At 33.0% G+C, this 18,502-nt stretch overlaps 1 protein-coding gene across 2 annotated transcripts; it reads left to right on the plus strand.

Annotated features, from left to right (window-relative positions):
* Nucleotides 1-2,747: 2,747 nt before the first annotated feature.
* Nucleotides 2,748-11,966, plus strand: LOC111393572 (integrin-linked protein kinase 1-like). Of its 2 annotated transcripts, XM_023019166.1 has the most exons (12): nt 2,749-3,577; nt 4,524-4,598; nt 4,683-4,787; nt 5,492-5,577; nt 6,959-7,079; nt 7,500-7,579; nt 8,438-8,500; nt 8,602-8,720; nt 8,915-9,000; nt 9,790-9,911; nt 10,762-10,893; nt 11,598-11,966. In XM_023019166.1, the coding sequence occupies exons 1-12, from the start codon at nt 3,158-3,160 to the stop codon at nt 11,602-11,604; spliced, it is 1,416 nt and encodes a 471-aa protein (XP_022874934.1). In that variant the 5' UTR covers nt 2,749-3,157; the 3' UTR covers nt 11,605-11,966. The 2 variants fall into 2 exon arrangements, with proteins under 2 accessions (XP_022874935.1, XP_022874934.1); XM_023019167.1 differs by lacking the exon at nt 8,438-8,500 and having other exon boundaries at nt 2,748-3,577.
* The last annotated feature ends 6,536 nt before the right edge of the window (nt 11,967-18,502 follow it).

Below are 18,502 nucleotides of genomic sequence, written 5' to 3' on the forward strand. Positions count from 1 at the left end.
CTGTTAAACAGTCGGCCCAGACTGTTAACAGTCGGGTTACGGCTAAAAACGCGCGGTGGCCGGGAATCGGCCGGAAACCGTCATTCCCGGCCACTGAGCTCCAAAAAATGGCAACAAATCTCATTTTTCACATTCCAGCATGTCCACAATCTACCTACTCATGCCCATGGATCTAATTTCAGCCAAAATTACTAAGGATGCTAACTATGAAAAAAAGCATTCGAACTGGAGTTTGTATCAGAAAACTAACCGGTTCTTTTACTTCCACTGTAGATGATGATCGTTGATTGCGACGGTCGGTTTTCTCCGGTGGTCGGTCGGTTGGTTTTCTCCACTGGTCGGTCGGTTCGGTCGGTGAGAGAATTATCAAACAGTCTGAAGGGTAAAATGGGAAAATACTGTAAAGTTTTCTTTTTAACTTAATTTGTTTTTTTTTTAATTCATTTAATTGGTCAAAGGCCAATGTCAATATTTGCTATAGTGTAAGGGTCATTTTTGGGTATTTCCTCCTTTTTCTGTCTCTCTTCTATCAATTTGGTGAAAAATAAAAAATAAAAAATAAAAAATAATAATAAATAATTACAAGATGTAGTGAAAAAATGGAAAAAAATAGAGTTTGAAATGGTCAGAGTGCGCTTATCATTATTGAGGGCCAGTTGGGCCATTTGCAGTTTGATAAAATCATAAATGCCGCGTATCATTCCCGAAAAAACTACCCGCGTCACGTGACAAAGACATAGAGATCATGTCCCCCTAGTCCTCATCTTTTTCAAATATTGCCCATATTTGTATTAGAGAAAAGCTATACAAAGTTATGTACAAATCATTACCTCTTTGGTGTTTTTTTAATTGATGGAAACTTAAAATTAGATGTTACGTGATTTGACATTGTTGACATTCGATTTTAAGTATTGATCAATCACGTGAGATTCAAATTTATATATTTAAATAAATTGAAGACAAGTAATCTTACATTTAATAATCAAACCCAAAATCACATTAACTTAAAGACATGATAACCCAACTCTAACTTTCTTCCTTTTAAAACTAAGTCCTTTAAAAACTTTTACTTTAATCTAAACGAGTTTTTTGGTTACCAAGAACGTATGCATATTCGTAGAGTGATTGTTATTATTGATAATAACTAGTAACAGTTAGCTCTGAATTCGAGTAACATTTCATTCGTAACCACAATTAATTCATTAACATTTCAACCATGTAAGTATATATGGTTCTACACACTTGTGTCAAGCCTCATTTCTTTGGTAGATGTAATGCCTCTAAACGAACAATATTACTGGAAGAGCGTGATTGAACCCAAAAGGAGTGAGGTTGAGATGAATTTTTGGATTTGGTGGGGTCACTGGGGTGATATGTGGTGCCTAATTGTGTTTAGTCGAGCAAGTCGTGAATTCAGTGCATGAGCCTGCTTAGGGCTGGGCAAATCTTCCGAACCGAACTGATCGAATCGAATCCGAATCGAACCGATCCAAACCCGACAGTTCTTGTCAAATTAAATACCCGAACGGGTATCTGAATTGAGAACGACGGGTACGGTTCGATTTTCGGTTCTAGTCCAAGAACCGAATAAGAACTGAATCTTTCTAATTTTTTTTATATTGAATAAATCAAATTATTTTAATTTTTCTAAACAAATTAACAAATTAATGATTTATAAATTCAAATTTTTGGCCCAATAATTTTTTTCATTTCTAATTTTTTAATTTTTGGCTCAATTACTCATTTTATTGTTTCATTTCTTAGCTAAACAAGATCAAATCCACTAAATAACCCTAAAGACCTACAATAAAGTGCATAACGTTGTCTCGACTCTCGCACTCACTCTCGCAGCCTCGCTAATATTTCAAAACCTATACAATTATCGGCCGACACTCTGACCTCCGATCGAAACCGTGACTTTCATCGACCGAAACTTTGATCGTAGCGATCATTTGAACAAGGTAGTTTACTAATATCTGATATTCCAAAACCATTGAATGTATCATTAGTCGTACTTATATAACGTTGTTATAAATGTTAAAAAATTTAATTATAGTACAGAACCGAACGAAACCGAACCGAATGGAACCGAACCCGAACGATTCCATAATTATATTTGGACCCGACGGTTCCATTTATTAGATACCCGAAAATTTTGGTTCAGTTTGATTTTAAAGAGAACCTAACCGACCCGCGCCCACCCCTAAGCCTGCTCATCATAAATAGTGAAAATTACAATTTCAATAAAAACATTGGCAAGCCAAGAGTGACGAATCCCACCAAGATGTAAGTCGAGCACACTTTGTTTGAGCGAGATGGTTCGCCTTCAAAGCACGAGCCGAATGACTCGACCTACATAAAGTAATACCCATATTTTCCTCCATAACGAGTTATAATTTTTCAATTATGCTAAAGTGAAATAATCATTGACATAATAATTGATATAATATTACATGATATTTCATCATTAAACTGTTTTAAATATAATCAACTTTTTCATCCAATCACGTTTTGTTAACATTCATTGTATCACTTTATCCGTGAACCAATTTCATCCCCATGATTCTTCAGACAAAGTAGTAACAATGACTCGTTTGACGCCTCTGCTCACCTCCAAGCTTGACCTAATCCAAGGTAGTAGGCCAAAATTGGGCACGATAGAACATGTTTGTCTTGTAGTTACGATCATTTGAAGCCAATCCCATAAAACTTCTCACACGCATGCAAATCTCATATTGTCGGTACACGTCTCGCGGTAGCGTCTTTTTCGGTGCCGTTTTGTGGAATAAAATACTATCAAATTCTTCTTCTCTCATCGACTTTTTTACTCCATTTTCATCGCTCTTTCTCTACTTTCCTCAATCTCTCATTCTCAGATCCATTCAATTTCCCTTTGCTCTTCTCCTCTTCGAGAGCTTCGTTCCAGCTCTTGAAAAACGAGTTAGAGCCCACCAAATTCAACCATTTTCACTCCATTAATATTTCGAATTCATTGTACAAGATAAGGCTAAGTTTTCGTTGATAATTTTGTGGGTTTGATGGAAATACTTTGGATGAATTCGAATTGATTGAGAAGAAAGTGTGAATGGTGTTATTCTGAAAAGGAAGGACGAGAACAGCGTCATTTTTTTTTTTTTATTGTAATAAGTTTGTTGGGATGGACATTGCCTCGCTATTAAAACGCGGAATATCACGCCAATTCTCAACTGGGTCGTTGAGAAGGAGTGGGAAATACAGTTTCCGGAGGCAGAACTCGGTGGACCCAAAACGGAACAATTTCCGGTTCAGCTTTGGGAGGCAGTCTTCATTGGACCCCATAAGGCGGAGCTCGGTGGAGGATGATGGGCTGACGGTGCCGGAGAATTTGGACTCCACAATGCAGCTGCTATTCATGGCGAGTAAAGGGGACGTGAAGGGAGTGCAGGATTTGCTGGATGACGGGATTGATGTAAATAGCATTGATTTGGATGGGAGGACTGCTTTGCACATTGCAGCCTGTGAGGGGCATGTGGGGGTTGTTAATCTTTTGCTAAGTAGGAGGGCAAACATCGATGCTCGCGATCGATGGGGTAGCACGGTATATTTTTCTTGCTGTTAATTGCCACTTTTGTTTTGTTTAATATGGCTCGCGCATTTTGTTTGGTATATGTGTGTCCCGTTCCAATTAAAGCTGGCCAAAAATGGTAAATCATCAGGTTAAGTTAAATTGTTTTGGATCATTTGGTTCCTGCATTTCTCTGGCATTTTATGTTAGGTGAGTTGATTTTTGTTACTTGGTTTTCAGTTTTTAGACTAATATTTTATATGGAAATGGTTGGTATTGCAAGATATTGACCTCATTGAATTTCAAAAAAAGGTTGTAATAATTATAATGAGATAGTGATGGGAAAGTGGGAGCTTGTAAGCAATCTTTTGAGGCTGCTTTTGTCTAAAGGGTTACTTTCTCGTCACAGTTTTTTCTATTTCATTCTCAATGAGTTGAAAGTTGGAAGATTGTACATATATTTGCTTACTAACACAAAATTTGGAAAATGTGATGCAAGTTTGTATAATCAAACTATATTTGTTATATACCAGGTATGGATGCTGTAACTGAGTTACTGCATACCGAAGTGGTGAATGTCAGATGTATTATGTGGACTGCATAAAATTGTTTTTGAACACTTACAAGTTCATGTAATGAGTGAATGTTTAATATATATGTATACACAAACATATTTATTAACGAAATTTCCACTGTAAAAATCGAAGTAACTGAAGAATTAGTTGCTCCTTACATTTTCCGGTGAGTAGTGAAAAAAATTGATTTAATGGCCTTTGCTAGTGGCCTCAAGTAAATAAGCCATATATGTAGTACATGGTCTACAGTTTAATGTCTCTAACTCTAATATCTAGTGTTCTCAAACCTTATCATAAGATTAATGATGGTTATACATTGCATGAATGCCAGTCCATACCCTTGTGGATTTCTTGCTTATCTTCTATTTCCAGGTGCATTTAATTAAAGATTTTCAATTTGACAGGCTGCTGTTGATGCCAAGTATTACGGAAATATTGAAGTTTATAATATTTTGAAGGCCCGGGGGGCCAAAATTCCAGTAAGTGCGAGAATGTTCCTAATTAAGGTTGGGAATTTTTTTCTTTCTACGTGACACTCATAGACGTGCATGTCATAATCATAGAAAACCAGAAAGACGCCAATGACTGTTGCAAATCCACGGGAAGTTCCAGAATATGAGCTCAACCCACTAGACATCCAAATTAGGAAGAGCGATGGTATCGCAAAGGTGAGGTCTATTTTCTTGAAATCTGCAATAACATAAGTATCTACATAGAGATATAAGGCCAATGAGACAATAGCTTCTTCTGCAAAAATTAGGACAATTGTTTGTTCTTCAAAAATTAGTGTTTTTGATGGTTAATATTTTGAAAGCCACAGCATCTCCATCTCTTTATGCTTTCAGTTGTCGGTTATCTGATACGATTACTCAGGTATTTAGTGTTGGTTCATTAGAGGACAAAATAACTATAAGATGAATGTATTGGAAATGAGAATACTTAGATGAGTGTGTGGTCATAATAAAATAGATAAGATGAGAAATAAGAATATATGCCGATAAGTGGAGGTGGAGCTGATTGAGGATAATTTAAGGGGGGATAACTTAGGCGGTTTGGACTTCTTTGTGTAGGCATAAAGAGGCTCCCGTTCATGAGAGTGACTTGATTTTGGTAGAACATGAAAAAAATGGAGGGAAATTGTTTGTTGTGGTTGCTAAAAATCTAGTTGCGCTTAATCTTCTTCGTGGATCTAGCTATGAACCAGTGGAGTTGTAGAAAATGATTCATATGGCTGACCCCCTAAATTTATTTTAGAAAGGCTTAGTTTCTTTTTCTTGTTGTAATATCCAAATATTTTCTTCCTTCTCTTACAAATATTTTTAATTCACTCGATTGTGTCGTGTGATTATTGTTTTCTGATAACTTTGGACAGGGATCCTATCAAGTTGCTAAGTGGAACGGCACAAAAGTTTCTGTCAAGATACTTCACAAGGATAGCCATTCAGACCCTGAATGCATGTACATGCCTCCTTTCTCTCAGCTTTTTGTTTACTGAAAATTCTGTTACATGTATTCTCTTATCACTTATGCAAGCTAATTATGCCTTCAAACTACATGTTACTATCCAAATACATGTTTTCAGATCGCGAGAGTACTCTGATCACATCACTTCTTATATGATATAGCTTCATATGCACGTTTTCACCAATGGCATGCAATTACTTTTTTGACTCCTATTTCTGTACTGCAGTGTTCGAATTATATTATATTTCTTGCAAGCTAGGCATAAATGTAATTGTCTTTGTCTAACTGTTGGGTAAAAAAATATTTACATGAGTGAATTCTGGAGGGACTTTAGTTGTTTTTCGCTCTGTTGGAAGTTCTATATATGGAATATGAAAACAAGAATCATCCTTTTGGCAAACTGTTATAATATCCTCATCAACAGTGTGGCCTACATGATAAGAACTTGGAATTATTTCCATTAATATAATCTCTTAAGGTTTAAATAGACTGCATAATTATGCACCTTCAGAGTTATTTATATCAGGAGAACTAATCATGCTTCTTATTTGATATTCTTTCAGAATACTTGAATGTTCTGTCTGTATGTGTGCAAAAAGAGCAAGTCTAACACTGATGGCAAGCTGATTACTTTTGAATAGCATGTATCAAGGCAATTTGTCTTGAATTTGATTGTTTATTTTTCACAAATGTGTCTGTATGAAAAAGTCCCTAAAAATTTTTGATAGTAATCATGGTAGATAATATATAAAATGCATCATCTGTTCATTCTTGCCCTAATGCATTAAATAAATAAATAAATAAAATCAGATTTTCAAATGTTAATATGGTAGAATCACTACATTATATGCTTCCTTTGGCCATAATCCCTACTCATGACAATATTAAATGTTAAAACCCCTGATCATCTCTTCTCTCCAATGCCTAAAGGACAAATTAGTATCTAGCATGTGAGACACTGATATTGTTATTGATCAGCATGTGTTTAATATGTGAGTATATTTTCAATGAGAAAATACTCTTACTGGAGTATGGGTATCAGAAGCCCTACGAATACAATGCTTGACCAATAATGCATGCTTTTCTGGGATAAGTTATGCATCTATCTTAGGTATCAGAAGTCCTACGGATACAATGCTTGACCAATAACTCATGCTTTTCTTATATAGAGTTATGCAGCTATCTTGGGTATCAGAAGTCCTACAAATACAATGCTTGACCAATAATGCATGCTTTCCTTCTATAAGTTATGCAGCTATCTTGTTCGTCATTTCTGTTTTGTTGGAAATTGTCCTGCTCACAAATATGCGGGTTACTTCTTGTTGAGTTGTTTTCAATTTTTAACTGTACTAATTTTATGTGTGTTACACTGCAGAAATGCTTTTAAGTATGAGTTGACCTTGTTAGAGAAGGTCCGGCATCCTAATGTGGTTCAGTTTGTTGGTGCTGTCACCCAAAATGTCCCTATGATGATCGTTTTGGAGTATCATTCAAGAGTACTCATCTCTCTCTATTTCTCTATCCATACATGTACATCATTGTGTGTACGCTTGACTTTGTGTTTGTCACGTGTTCATGTGGGCATGAGTGTGTGCATATGAGTTCACATTATTGTGTTCATGACGTGTATTCTTGAACATTGTGTCAATTTATGGCATCCATTCATGATTATGTGGAATTCAATTTCCATTCTGTTTATTTATTTGCATTAGTTTTGGAGTTCACGACCTTAAATTTGCTTGTCATTTAACTTCACAAGTGGAAGTCGAATTGCGTTGATTTCTGAAATTTAATTTATTCTTTGGCTAATTTAATTTGCTCTACGTTCGAAGTTGGTGATTAAGCAGAGAAATCTGTATATACCTTCTTACAGTAGCATGCTCGATATAAGCTCATTTTTGCACTGAAATTTTCAGGGTGATCTTAGTGGCTATCTTCAAAAGAAAGGACGTCTATCTCCATCAAAAGCGTTAAGATTTGCCATTGAAATTGCCAGGTAATTTGAGTTCTTCTACCATTTGCATAAGAAATATGTAGTCTGAATCAATTATTATCTTCCTTGTGTCATTAATCTGCTTTGGAAGTTCACTTGAACGTTAGTAATTTCTATTATTGCTCTTCAACATATCCTGCATTATATTGTCTGCAATGGAGGAGTAAACGTTTTAGCATTGTGGGGTTGAGTGGGTGGGGGTGGAAGTTCTCTATAACCTAAATAAATATTTGTTCTAGTCACTTAACCATTCAAAATGCCCCTGGCCTTTGCATAATAATTAGTTGTTTATCAAATTTTCCATATGGATTAGGTTCATATAAGATTATATTTAAGAGCATGAAACATAAATCACTGGGTTCATCAAGTGATTGTCTGTACTAGAAAGTATAGAATCTTGGGAGAGTGAGCAGGTCAAACCCAGCCACCATATTCTGCTTTTGGTTGTTTGGATGTGAATCCTCTTCAATCCTGCTGTTTAGTTTTTTCCTTCCCTTTTTTATTGAGTTTCTTTTTTATTCTTTTTCCCCCCTGTATATAAAGTTCATGGGAGCAAGACCTGCCAGTTAAAATTTAGTCAAGACATTGGCATAGCACATATGTTGTTCATGATATACTGTTACTTGGACATCAATGATCCTACTTACACCATTCTGGGACATATTGTTCTTTGGTGAAGTGGGTCATAGTTTGGCATATGTCCATGATATAACCTCCAGAGTAATAAGGATGGATGAATGACAATGTACAATCCAGGGAATAAGGAGGCAAAGTGCATAATTCAATGTGTTGAGGGAAGGGGTGACTGTCAAATCCAGTCCCTGTTTGTTTTTGACACATCAAGAGTTGTTTCTTTGACAGGGGCATGAATTGTCTTCACGAAAGCAAACCGGACCCAATAATTCATTGTGATTTAAAGCCAAAGTAAGGCAACTAAATGCTTAAGTTGTTTCTTTTTTATTGACATGTGTATAGTGACTTTATGCAACCTTTTTTTAGTATTTGAAATTTTGGTAAGGTGCCAGAAATATTTGGCTGGATAGTGGAGGGCAGCTGAAGGTAGCAGGATTCGGTGTCATTAGGTTATCAACAATTTCCCCTGACAAAGCAAAATTACTGCAACCTGAGGCCATAGATCGTTCAAGTGAGTCATCCCAAGTTATACGGTTATGCTTTACATCTTTACTTTTGATTATTACTCGGTCCATTTTAGGCTTTTCTAGTAAGAAATTTGGTAGAATTGTAGGAATGATCTACATGTTTCTATCCGTGAAGGAGGCAAAGCTTTGGCCATCAACTACTTTCCGATCCCAACATTCTTTTCCTTGTTATATGTAGGTTTTTACGTGGCACCTGAAATTTATAAAGATGAAATATTTGACAGAAGTGTGGATGTGCACTCTTTTGGTATTATGCTTTATGAGGTATTTGATGTTTTCTTGCTTTTGCTTTTGCTTTTTCTCCATGTTTTTTTATTTAAATGTTGAAAGGCATAACGTGAAAGCAATTTCATGCTGCCACCTCTAGTTCTAATATCTGCTTCGAGGTTGCATTGGTGAAACCTATCACCTGGTCACTGATCGTATTGCTTGCTCAAAAGACTGTAGAGCAGTTGAATCACTCTGACCCTTTGATCCAAACAAGTGTTTGAAACCTGATTCTTTTTTGCAAAAGCAGACCTGAAAAGTAGCAATTTGGGTTTAATACTTGGGACTATCTGTAAGGAAATTATTATATCACTATTTGGTAGTTGGTCTCCGAGGTTAGCATTTCCACCAGATACAGCTATGCCCCTATTTGGTTTAGCTAAAAACCAGATTTTTAGTAAATTTTGATAGAAGTTTGATGACATGTATGATTGAAAAGTTGTGGGTCCCATAAAATGTGTGTTTGAAAATGAGTTGAAGGAAAAATAAGTTTTGAGAAAATGAGGATCAAACAGGGGCTAGATCTTTTCGAGATGATTATTCTTTTTCCAATAATCCTATTTCTTTGTTTTTCCTCCTATCTAGTTTGAAAAAATATTTTTCTTTTAAATATTATGGACTACAATATTCTCTAAGATGATAATAAACTTTAGTATCTGATTAATGACTCTTCATCCGATTTGCCACTGCAACATATTAAAATATCATGCTGCCATCCATTTTACAGATTCTGTGATATGAATGATTAACTTTCTGTTTTACCAACTTTTCTGACTGTGGATTTAGATGATTGAGGGTGCTCCACCATTTTCTTCCAAGACTCCCGAGGAAGCTGCAAAGTTGATGTGCCTAGAAGGAGAAAGACCAGCTTTCAAGTCAAAGTCTAAATATCCTTCAGATCTAAAAGAGTGAGTCATTCGTTTCTTTTCTCTTTTATTTGTCTTTCTTTTGCTTTCAGTTATTTGCGTATGCATTTCTATAGGTAGTCACAGTTTGGGTGCATTGATGCCTTAAAACCTCCCTCTTCTAGGTTTTACTTCTTATTGAATTGGAACTGTCAGTTTCTTCCATGAATTCTGCAGTAGAAGACAGCTGGAGATTAACTTCTTAATTCTCTTGCCTATTACTTCTTTTTTGGGGTTTGTTGAGGGTGTGGAGGACCAGCTTTACTGACTAGTCTGTCTCTCTTTAAGGAAATGGTTTTGCTCTCTCCATTCAGATTTTGGTAATATGTAGTACTATTGTAAGTGTACGTTCATGGTGATGCGCTGAGGGAACATGACAAGATAAGAAATCTTAAGGCAACTCTACCAGAAAGTAGATTCTCAAGAAAAGCACAATCATGAATAGAATTCACCTTCACTTTTATCCAAAAATTCACCCTAGAAAATAGAATAATGGGTGATCTTATGAGCTTCTAGCCTTGAAACAGTCCAGTTATCTATCAAGCAGGTCAGACTCCTTGGCATGTCGGTCGCTTGAACAATGTAATTCTCATGTTCATGCAAAAGTTAATTTCTACATAGAGAAGAAAAGAAACAAAGGAACATAAGAATCACTATTTAAGTATGAAGATCATCTTCATCCATGGTTCCTTGGTAATTTACTTATGAAATTTTTTGTTTGGCCTTTTTGGTCAAGCTTGGCGTCAAGATAAATCTCCCGGGAGGTTTTTCTTATGGTTTGAAGTTGCTTCATAAATGTAGAGTTCAAGTACTGTGATTTTCACTTTTCTAAGTAATTTTGCTATTTAATCAGGTTGATTGAACAATGTTGGCATCCAGATTGTGCCATGCGGCCGATGTTCTCTGATATCATTTTGCAACTGGATAAAATTATTACGAATGGCTCTAAACATGGATGGTGGAAAGACACTTTCAAACTCCCTTGGTATCCTCTTGCTACTCTTTAATCTTCCTTGCTTCTCTTTCTCTATTCTTCAAGAATTGAGTTAAGTTCACTATCCCTGGCCAGATTATTTGTTGGCAGCCTAGTGTCAATATTTTGAGGCTCTTATGTGATGAAAAGTATAGCTTCCTAGTATTACTTGTATTGAAATCGTGGACTATAAAATTACACGTATTTTTCATTTGCATGTCAACAAGCTATCTAATCTGTGGTTAAAAAACGTACCAGAGTAGTCTGCGACGGGTTGAACAAAAGTGAATAGAATATAGTGAAATTTTTACAGCGGGGACGCATGGGTACCCAATTCATTTTATCTGGCCTTCAGGTTTCATAGTTACATTTCTGGTTGGCATTGGTCCCAGTCGGATAAAAACGTCAGCTTTTTTTGTCAATCAATCACGTGCTTTGTATTTGATTGATTCAAAGGTTATTTTCATCAATCGACTCAGTTTTCCTAAAATCACCTCTCATTTCAACTGTTTTTGAGGGAAATCCAGTGGATTAGATGAAATACCCCCAAGATATAAGTCATCAGATTCAAAACATTTGAATACTTGACGGAAAAACTGGCAATCTCTATCCCGTCCAGACCAATATGCACCAAACGTGAAAGTTTTTAGCGTTCTAACTGCTGATCTATGAAGGTTTAGCGTCTCCAAATACCTGACTTGTTGATCTTTGTGCAGGAAATAAGCGATGCATGCAATTTAATGAACAGGAAAAAGTCGTCATTATACGATACCTATCGACTTAAAAGTTGGTTGTTCTGTGCTCTTATTGTGAATCAAATAATGATGGATGGATCTCAGGACTGTTTATTGGGAGCTTCAAATTTGTACTTCGGTGATAATCTGTAATATGGAAGATCGCGAGACGAATAAATGTATGATAGCTTGAAATAATTTTTGTTGTTTTGCATTGCTCAAAATATGCTTGCTATATGAGAAGGTTGTTTTGTAAGATAGTTGCCTTAGAATATGAGAATGTACCATAAACATATCTTCTTGTGATGTTGTCATGGAACTCTGTGATATTGGATTATTTTGAATTATTTACCTTTTTTTTTCTTATTCCTAAGTTAAATATTATTTGATAAATTTTTTATTACTGTTCAAAAAGTTGATTGTATCATTTTTGGACGTTCTTAATTTATAATTTAACGTATTTTTTTTTCCATACATTTTACAAGACACACAACTTGATATTTATTCATTATCTACATATTGTATAGGACCTACTATTTATAATAAGCACTTAAAAGCAATAACAGAGAAATAATTTTATATTCGATTAATAAGAAGATTATTTATATGAAGAATTTAACATGTGAACAATTTACGACAATGAAATTTAAAGTATTTCTGTTAGGTTATTGAGCAGGAGCGGACACAGAAATTTTTAGTTAGGAGGGCACAATCAAACTAAGTACGAATCGAATACTTTGTTCTTGATTTTTGAATGATTTATATTTGATTTGAGAAAATGCAGATTTACATTTAAAAAATATTTCTTCATTAATATTTTGTTCATTATTTTCATTCATTTAATTTCGAACAGTCATTTTATTAATATTTTGCTCTTCACAAGAAAATGCATATTTATGTTTAAAAAATTTATAATGTATTTAATATAAATAATCAATTTAAGTGATTGAAAAGAAAAAAACATATAACCAATATTCAATCAAATAAATACAATTCATTAAATATAAATTAAATTGTATATAATCAGTTCAGACATATTATATGTGCACAAATAAGATAGGAGAAAATGTAAATTTAGGTTATAATCAATTGAAAATTTGATTGGAAAGTGAAAATTTGTAATAGATGTGATAATTTTTAAAAAAAATTAGAAGGATTAATGTTTTGATAAAATGTGTGAAGGAAAGTATAAGATAGAGTAAGAGAAAAGAGAAAAAATTCAAATTTATTTTGATTTTGGCCCTGTTTGGTGGAGGTTTAAAATCAGATTTTTAATAGATTTTGATAAAAGTTGAAAAGTTAATGATTCTATGAAATATGTTATTAAAATTAATTATTAATTTTGATTTAGATTAAAATCGATACCAAATATGACTTATCTACACACAAAAACAAAAAAACAAAAAATCAAAATCAAAAGTCATGACCCCCTAGGACCTTGCTTGGGCTCACCCATGCTATTGAGTCTATTTTTGACGAAATTTATAAATTATTTATAAATAATCAAATTTCATAGTAAGCGCGATGGACGATCCGATCGGCCCTCGAGGCAGGCTCCCTTTCACACGAGTCAGAAAGCTTATTAATAAGTATAGGAAACACATGATACTCTGCGTATAAAGTTTTTGATCATTCCAGCATATGATGACATCTTCCGTGCACTTCAGATAATTTATGTCATAATCAGCTATTTGTAATTTTGTTGTGCCACGTGGATAAGGAAGTTCGATACGTTTCTGATAGGATTTCAACAACATATTTTAGGGACTCCTAAATACCATCTACTTATTCATAGCTTTTAGCTATTTATAAATTGAACTATTTATAAATAATTCCCGAATGATCTATAAATTCGTCCTGAACGTTTTAATACAAGAAAATTTGTATAAAAGAAAAAGAAAAACCGTATAAATGATTTGGTGTTAGCGCTAAAACAACTTGTCAAAGGATATTTTCTTTTATGCTTCCTCGTCTTTTTAAAGCCAATTATTTATGTAATACTATTTATAGTGAAGGCCATCGGTATTGTTTTACGTAGGGCTGTAAGCAAAAAATTCCAAAATTGGAAAATCGAAATGAAATTGCATTTTATAAACTGTCGGTTTGGTGCCATGTGGACCCGGTCAACGAAATGATTTTGAACCAAATCAAATCGGTCAAAATAGTTTGGTGTAGGTTTGAAAATTTTAATTGTAGTTTAAAATCAAATCGGACCGGCAAAAAATATACAAAAATGAAAAAATGAAATTTTTTGAAAATTCATCAAAATATGTAAAATTCAATAGTTTTGTCATTTGTAGGCATTTTTGTCAATTTCTAATTTTTTAATACATATATATTATTATTACCTAATAATTTTAATTTATATCTAATAATTTCAAAACTAACATAATCTATCAAAAGCTCTTTTCCTCTTCAGAATTTAGATGAACTCCAACTGACACTCGACACGGTCTTGAGCCATGGGCACCACACACGCTTCTTCTTCAGATTTTTTATGCCTCTTCAAAGATGAATTGTAGTTCATTACACCAAATCGGAGACAAAGAAATCCTAGGCCTTCGGTGATAATAATTTCTACAAATAAAGTTTCAAATCAATAATTTTTTTGAGCAAACTAAGGCAAGAATCTTGAAATTAAATGTGTTTCGTAACAACATACAAACGTAAGTTTGTGTAATTGTTTGTTTAGATATTATAAACAACAGCTATATTATTGTGGTTGGTTATTCTCTTTATCTAATTAGTAATATTTTTTAAGATATGATGATCACGAGGTCTTGTTGGATATCATTATTTGTTTGGGCCTTATATATCGTTTAGTAGACTTGTATTGTAACGTTATCATAACGTCATTAGCTTAAAAAAGGTGAACAAAAATAAGAAAAATTATGTTTTAGTTTATTATGATTTCACTTTGATTTAGTATATATATTTAGCCCCCTGTTCGAGCCATATTTACCATGTTACCATAATGAAAAAATTGACCGTTGGAGATGAGGCTGGGTCCCACGCATGAAACAACAGGTTAACAAATACGGTTGGACTTGTGGGATAATGGTTCAAATTTTCATTTTTTTGTCCCAAAAATTTGGTTCAATTAAGGGCTTAGATTGTTTTATATTTATTGCTAGTAAGATATAAATATATATTGAATTCAATAAATTAATATCATAAAAGTAGACAGATAAAAAAATATAAGATGAAATCGACGGTTTAAAATCGGACCAAACCGCTAGGTTTAGGTTTGAGTTTTTTTTTTTTGCCGTTCAAAACGGTTTGATTTAGGTTTGAATTTTTCTCAAACCGGTTTAAATAGTTTGGTGAAAAATCGGACAGCTTACATCCCTAGTATTACGTGACATACACATGACTGCTTGTTATTTAATACATTAATTTCGTAGTTTTTTTTATTGCCCCATGCATCAAATAATAAACCGTAATGTGTATTTCAGGTAAACGATAGGGCCAATCCTGAGGCTAGGCAACTGAGGCCTACGCCTCAGGCCCAAAATCCGGGGGGAGGGGGGAGGGGGGGCTCTTTTTTAGTTGAACCAAACCCAGTGATGCAGAAGAGCAGTCCACAACTTGAAGCCAAAATCCAATACAATGCCCTTAGCTTTAATTAATTTACCCAACTTATATATCCATGACCCAGTATCCATTTACACAAAAAATTCCCTAATCCGAAATCAAAATCCCATTAATTCCAAATCGCAGCGTCGCCTCCGTCTCTCTTCTTGACTTCTCCTTCCAGCTTTCAGATTTCCTCTTCGCCGGAGTTACGAACACCGTCACACTGGTTCCGCAGACCGCAGTTCGCCCCTGTTGGCAACTTGGTAGTTGGTTGTTAGTTTAGTATATTAGATTATTCATTCTGTTTAAGTTATTTGATTTCATTTACACTAAGTATTCAACTATTCATTTATGACTTTTATGTTTTACTTATTACAATTTTGATTACTTGATTTTAATTGATAAATGCTCTTTTTTTTTTTATGTGGGCTATGAATATACCGTATCTTGATTGGAGAGAGCTCAAAGTCAAAGAGCAGAAGCTTGTGTTACTGTTAAATGTTAATGTGTTATCTAGGATGGAGCCGTTGAGTCGAGGACCTGAAAATGCTACAAAGATGTTTAATGAATCAATCATTATTGATTAATATATAATTTGTTGTACAAGTTTGACATGAAGAACTCCCAAATCTCTAGTAATATGTAAAATAGTTTATAGTTAATTTCAATAACTTAGTTTGATAGGTAAATTGTGAGAATTATGTCAATGAACTAAAGAAAAAATAATTCCAGTTTTCGGCTTTCTACAACCAACATACTAATTTGAATTAATTTAGTTTGTTTGTTATTTTAATATTAAGTTTTAAGTTAGCAATATGTTGCTTAATACATCGTTGCATTTACGTTGATTTCAAAAGGGGATCTAATTTATAGGATTTGTCTCGAGCCTTGACAATCACAGAACCGCCCTGAAAAATGACTATCGATAATCTTTTGCCAATGTTATATTTGTAACATAAATCATTCATTAGAAATCACATGTATTATAATTAATAAAATATTTAAAACAAATAAACATTAAAGATCTTTAATGTTAGAAAATAGTGCAACCAAAAATAAAAAAATAAATCGATAACTATAGTCCGTGGGGGGCAATATAGCTCTTGTTTGAGCTACATTATTTTCATAAGAATGCATTTTTTAATAGTGTATCGAAAGGAAATGTGTGGTTAAAATAAGGAAAAAATTGGGTTTGCATACAATATTATTTTATTGAAGAATGTGTAGTTAAAATGATATCAAATTACTGTTTAAAAATATATATTTTTTAAAGAATGTGAATCAAACAGGCCATATTCACGAACATGAAAAATATAAAGATGATCAGAAATTTTCGAAAAGTGGAGCGTGGATTAAAAATCCAATTTACCATTGCGTTTAACAAATTAATTGTTTACTTTTTATTTTTACATTTAAATCTAAAATATTAGATAAATAAAATAAAAATATTTGAGACGAGTTTAGAAAATTCAGGACGGTCATTTGAGATGGAGCGTCAGACGGAACATAAAATTTTGCCATCACGAGATTGGACCACGAAAAAGAGAAAGGATGGTGGACCAATCTGAGATTGACAGAGTCGATGGTCCATATTTTCAGGGTGTACCCGAGTTCTATAAGAGAGCCACACCTGATGCGAACATGGTTCGATTTGAGTGAGACCAAACGTTTTGAAATTTTTTCTAAATCAAATCAAATCAAATCACTTCAATTTTTAAATCAAATCAATCAAAATTAATTTTTTTTCAATTTGGTTCGATTTAAAACCACGTTTAACAATGAAAAAAATTAATATATATCAAATAAGTTAAATCATAAGCCTAAAATTTCACGTTAAAACATAAATTCTATTATTAAAAAAATTACAAATCAAATTTATATAATTATGATTATTATAATGCAACAATATGATATAAATATTTTAAACTCTTAGTCGATACTAATGGCACCCATCTGTAATAATAATACATGATTCATTCTTTTCATAAATATAAAAATATGATACTTGAATTCATTGATTATAGTTAAATGATATAAAATAACTAATAAAAGAAAATGAATAAAAAAATTCAAATATAATAATGCCTAGCTACTATAACTTTTTGTGAATCATTCAATGCTTCTACTTCATCCAAATATTAACGAATTATTTTAAGAGAGCCCGATAATTATTAGAACAAAACAACATCTCTATCAATAAAAACATAGAAAAATTTACCAAAAAATATATATATTTTTTGAATAATCTGACTTGAATTTAGGCAAAATTTGAGAAAACTTATTAGTAGAAGGAAATGAAATGTACAAGTTTGAATTAAAACCTAAATTTAATTGTTTGCCCAATGTAATGAAGGTTGATGAATATGATTAAATAGCATCGTTCATCACTTCACCGGATTTGAGAGTTTTACATCCACAATCGTGATGATTAATGAGTATTTGGATATAATTTAAGTAATTAATTGGGATTTATAATTATTAAACTAGGTTTAATTGAATTATGTCTGATATCCATTCCACCAATTTTCATTGTAAATATTTTAAACTCTTAGTCGATACTAATAACGCCTATCTGTAATTATAATAGACGATTCATTCTCTTCATAAATATAAAAATATAATACTTGAATTCATTGCTTATAATTAAATGATATAAAATAGCTAATAAAAGAAAATGAATAAAAAAAATTCAAATATAATAATGTCTAGCTATTATAACTTTTTGTGGATCATCCAATGCTTCTACTTCATCCAAATATTAACGAACTACTTTAAAAGAGCCCGACAATTATTAGAACAAAACAACGTATCTATCAATAAAAACACAGAAAAATTTACCAAAAAAATAAAAAAAAATCAAATAATCTAACTTGAATTTAGGCAAAATTTGAGAATAATTATTAGTAGAAGAAAATGAAATGTACAAGTTTGAATTAAAACCTAAATTTAATTATTTGCCCAATTGTAATGAAGGATCGATGAATATGATTTAATAGCATTGTTCGATGAATATGATTTAATAGCATTGTTCATCACTGCACCCGATTTGAGAGTTTTACACCCACAATGATGATTAATGGGTTTGGATATAATTTAATTAATTAATTGGGACGTATAATTATTAAACTAGGTTTAATTGAATTATGTCTAATATCTTTTTAACTGGAATGTGTTAAGTTTTCATTGGGTTAAATAAAATTTAGCCACCATTTGACCCCCATTAAATTCTATTCCATTAAATTTCATTTATTTCTCTTCTATTTTGAACCACACAATTTTTCATAACTAATATTATAAGTAAATCGAAAAAT

The sequence above is a fragment of the Olea europaea genome, chromosome 4, assembly GCF_002742605.1.
Source record: "Olea europaea var. sylvestris chromosome 4, O_europaea_v1, whole genome shotgun sequence".
NCBI lineage: Eukaryota > Viridiplantae > Streptophyta > Magnoliopsida > Lamiales > Oleaceae > Olea > Olea europaea.

What these genes read in the sequence shown, in the direction of transcription:
- LOC111393572 (XM_023019166.1), top strand. Translation starts at nt 3,158, where the DNA reads ATGGACATTGCCTCGCTATTAAAACGCGGAATATCACGCCAATTCTCA. An exon ending in TGAGGCCATAGATCGTTCAA is followed by an intron (nt 8,721 to 8,914) that starts GTGAGTCATCCC and finishes TGTTATATGTAG; the next exon opens with GTTTTTACGTGGCACCTGAA. An exon ending in TTGGTATTATGCTTTATGAG is followed by an intron (nt 9,001 to 9,789) that starts GTATTTGATGTT and finishes CTGTGGATTTAG; the next exon opens with ATGATTGAGGGTGCTCCACC.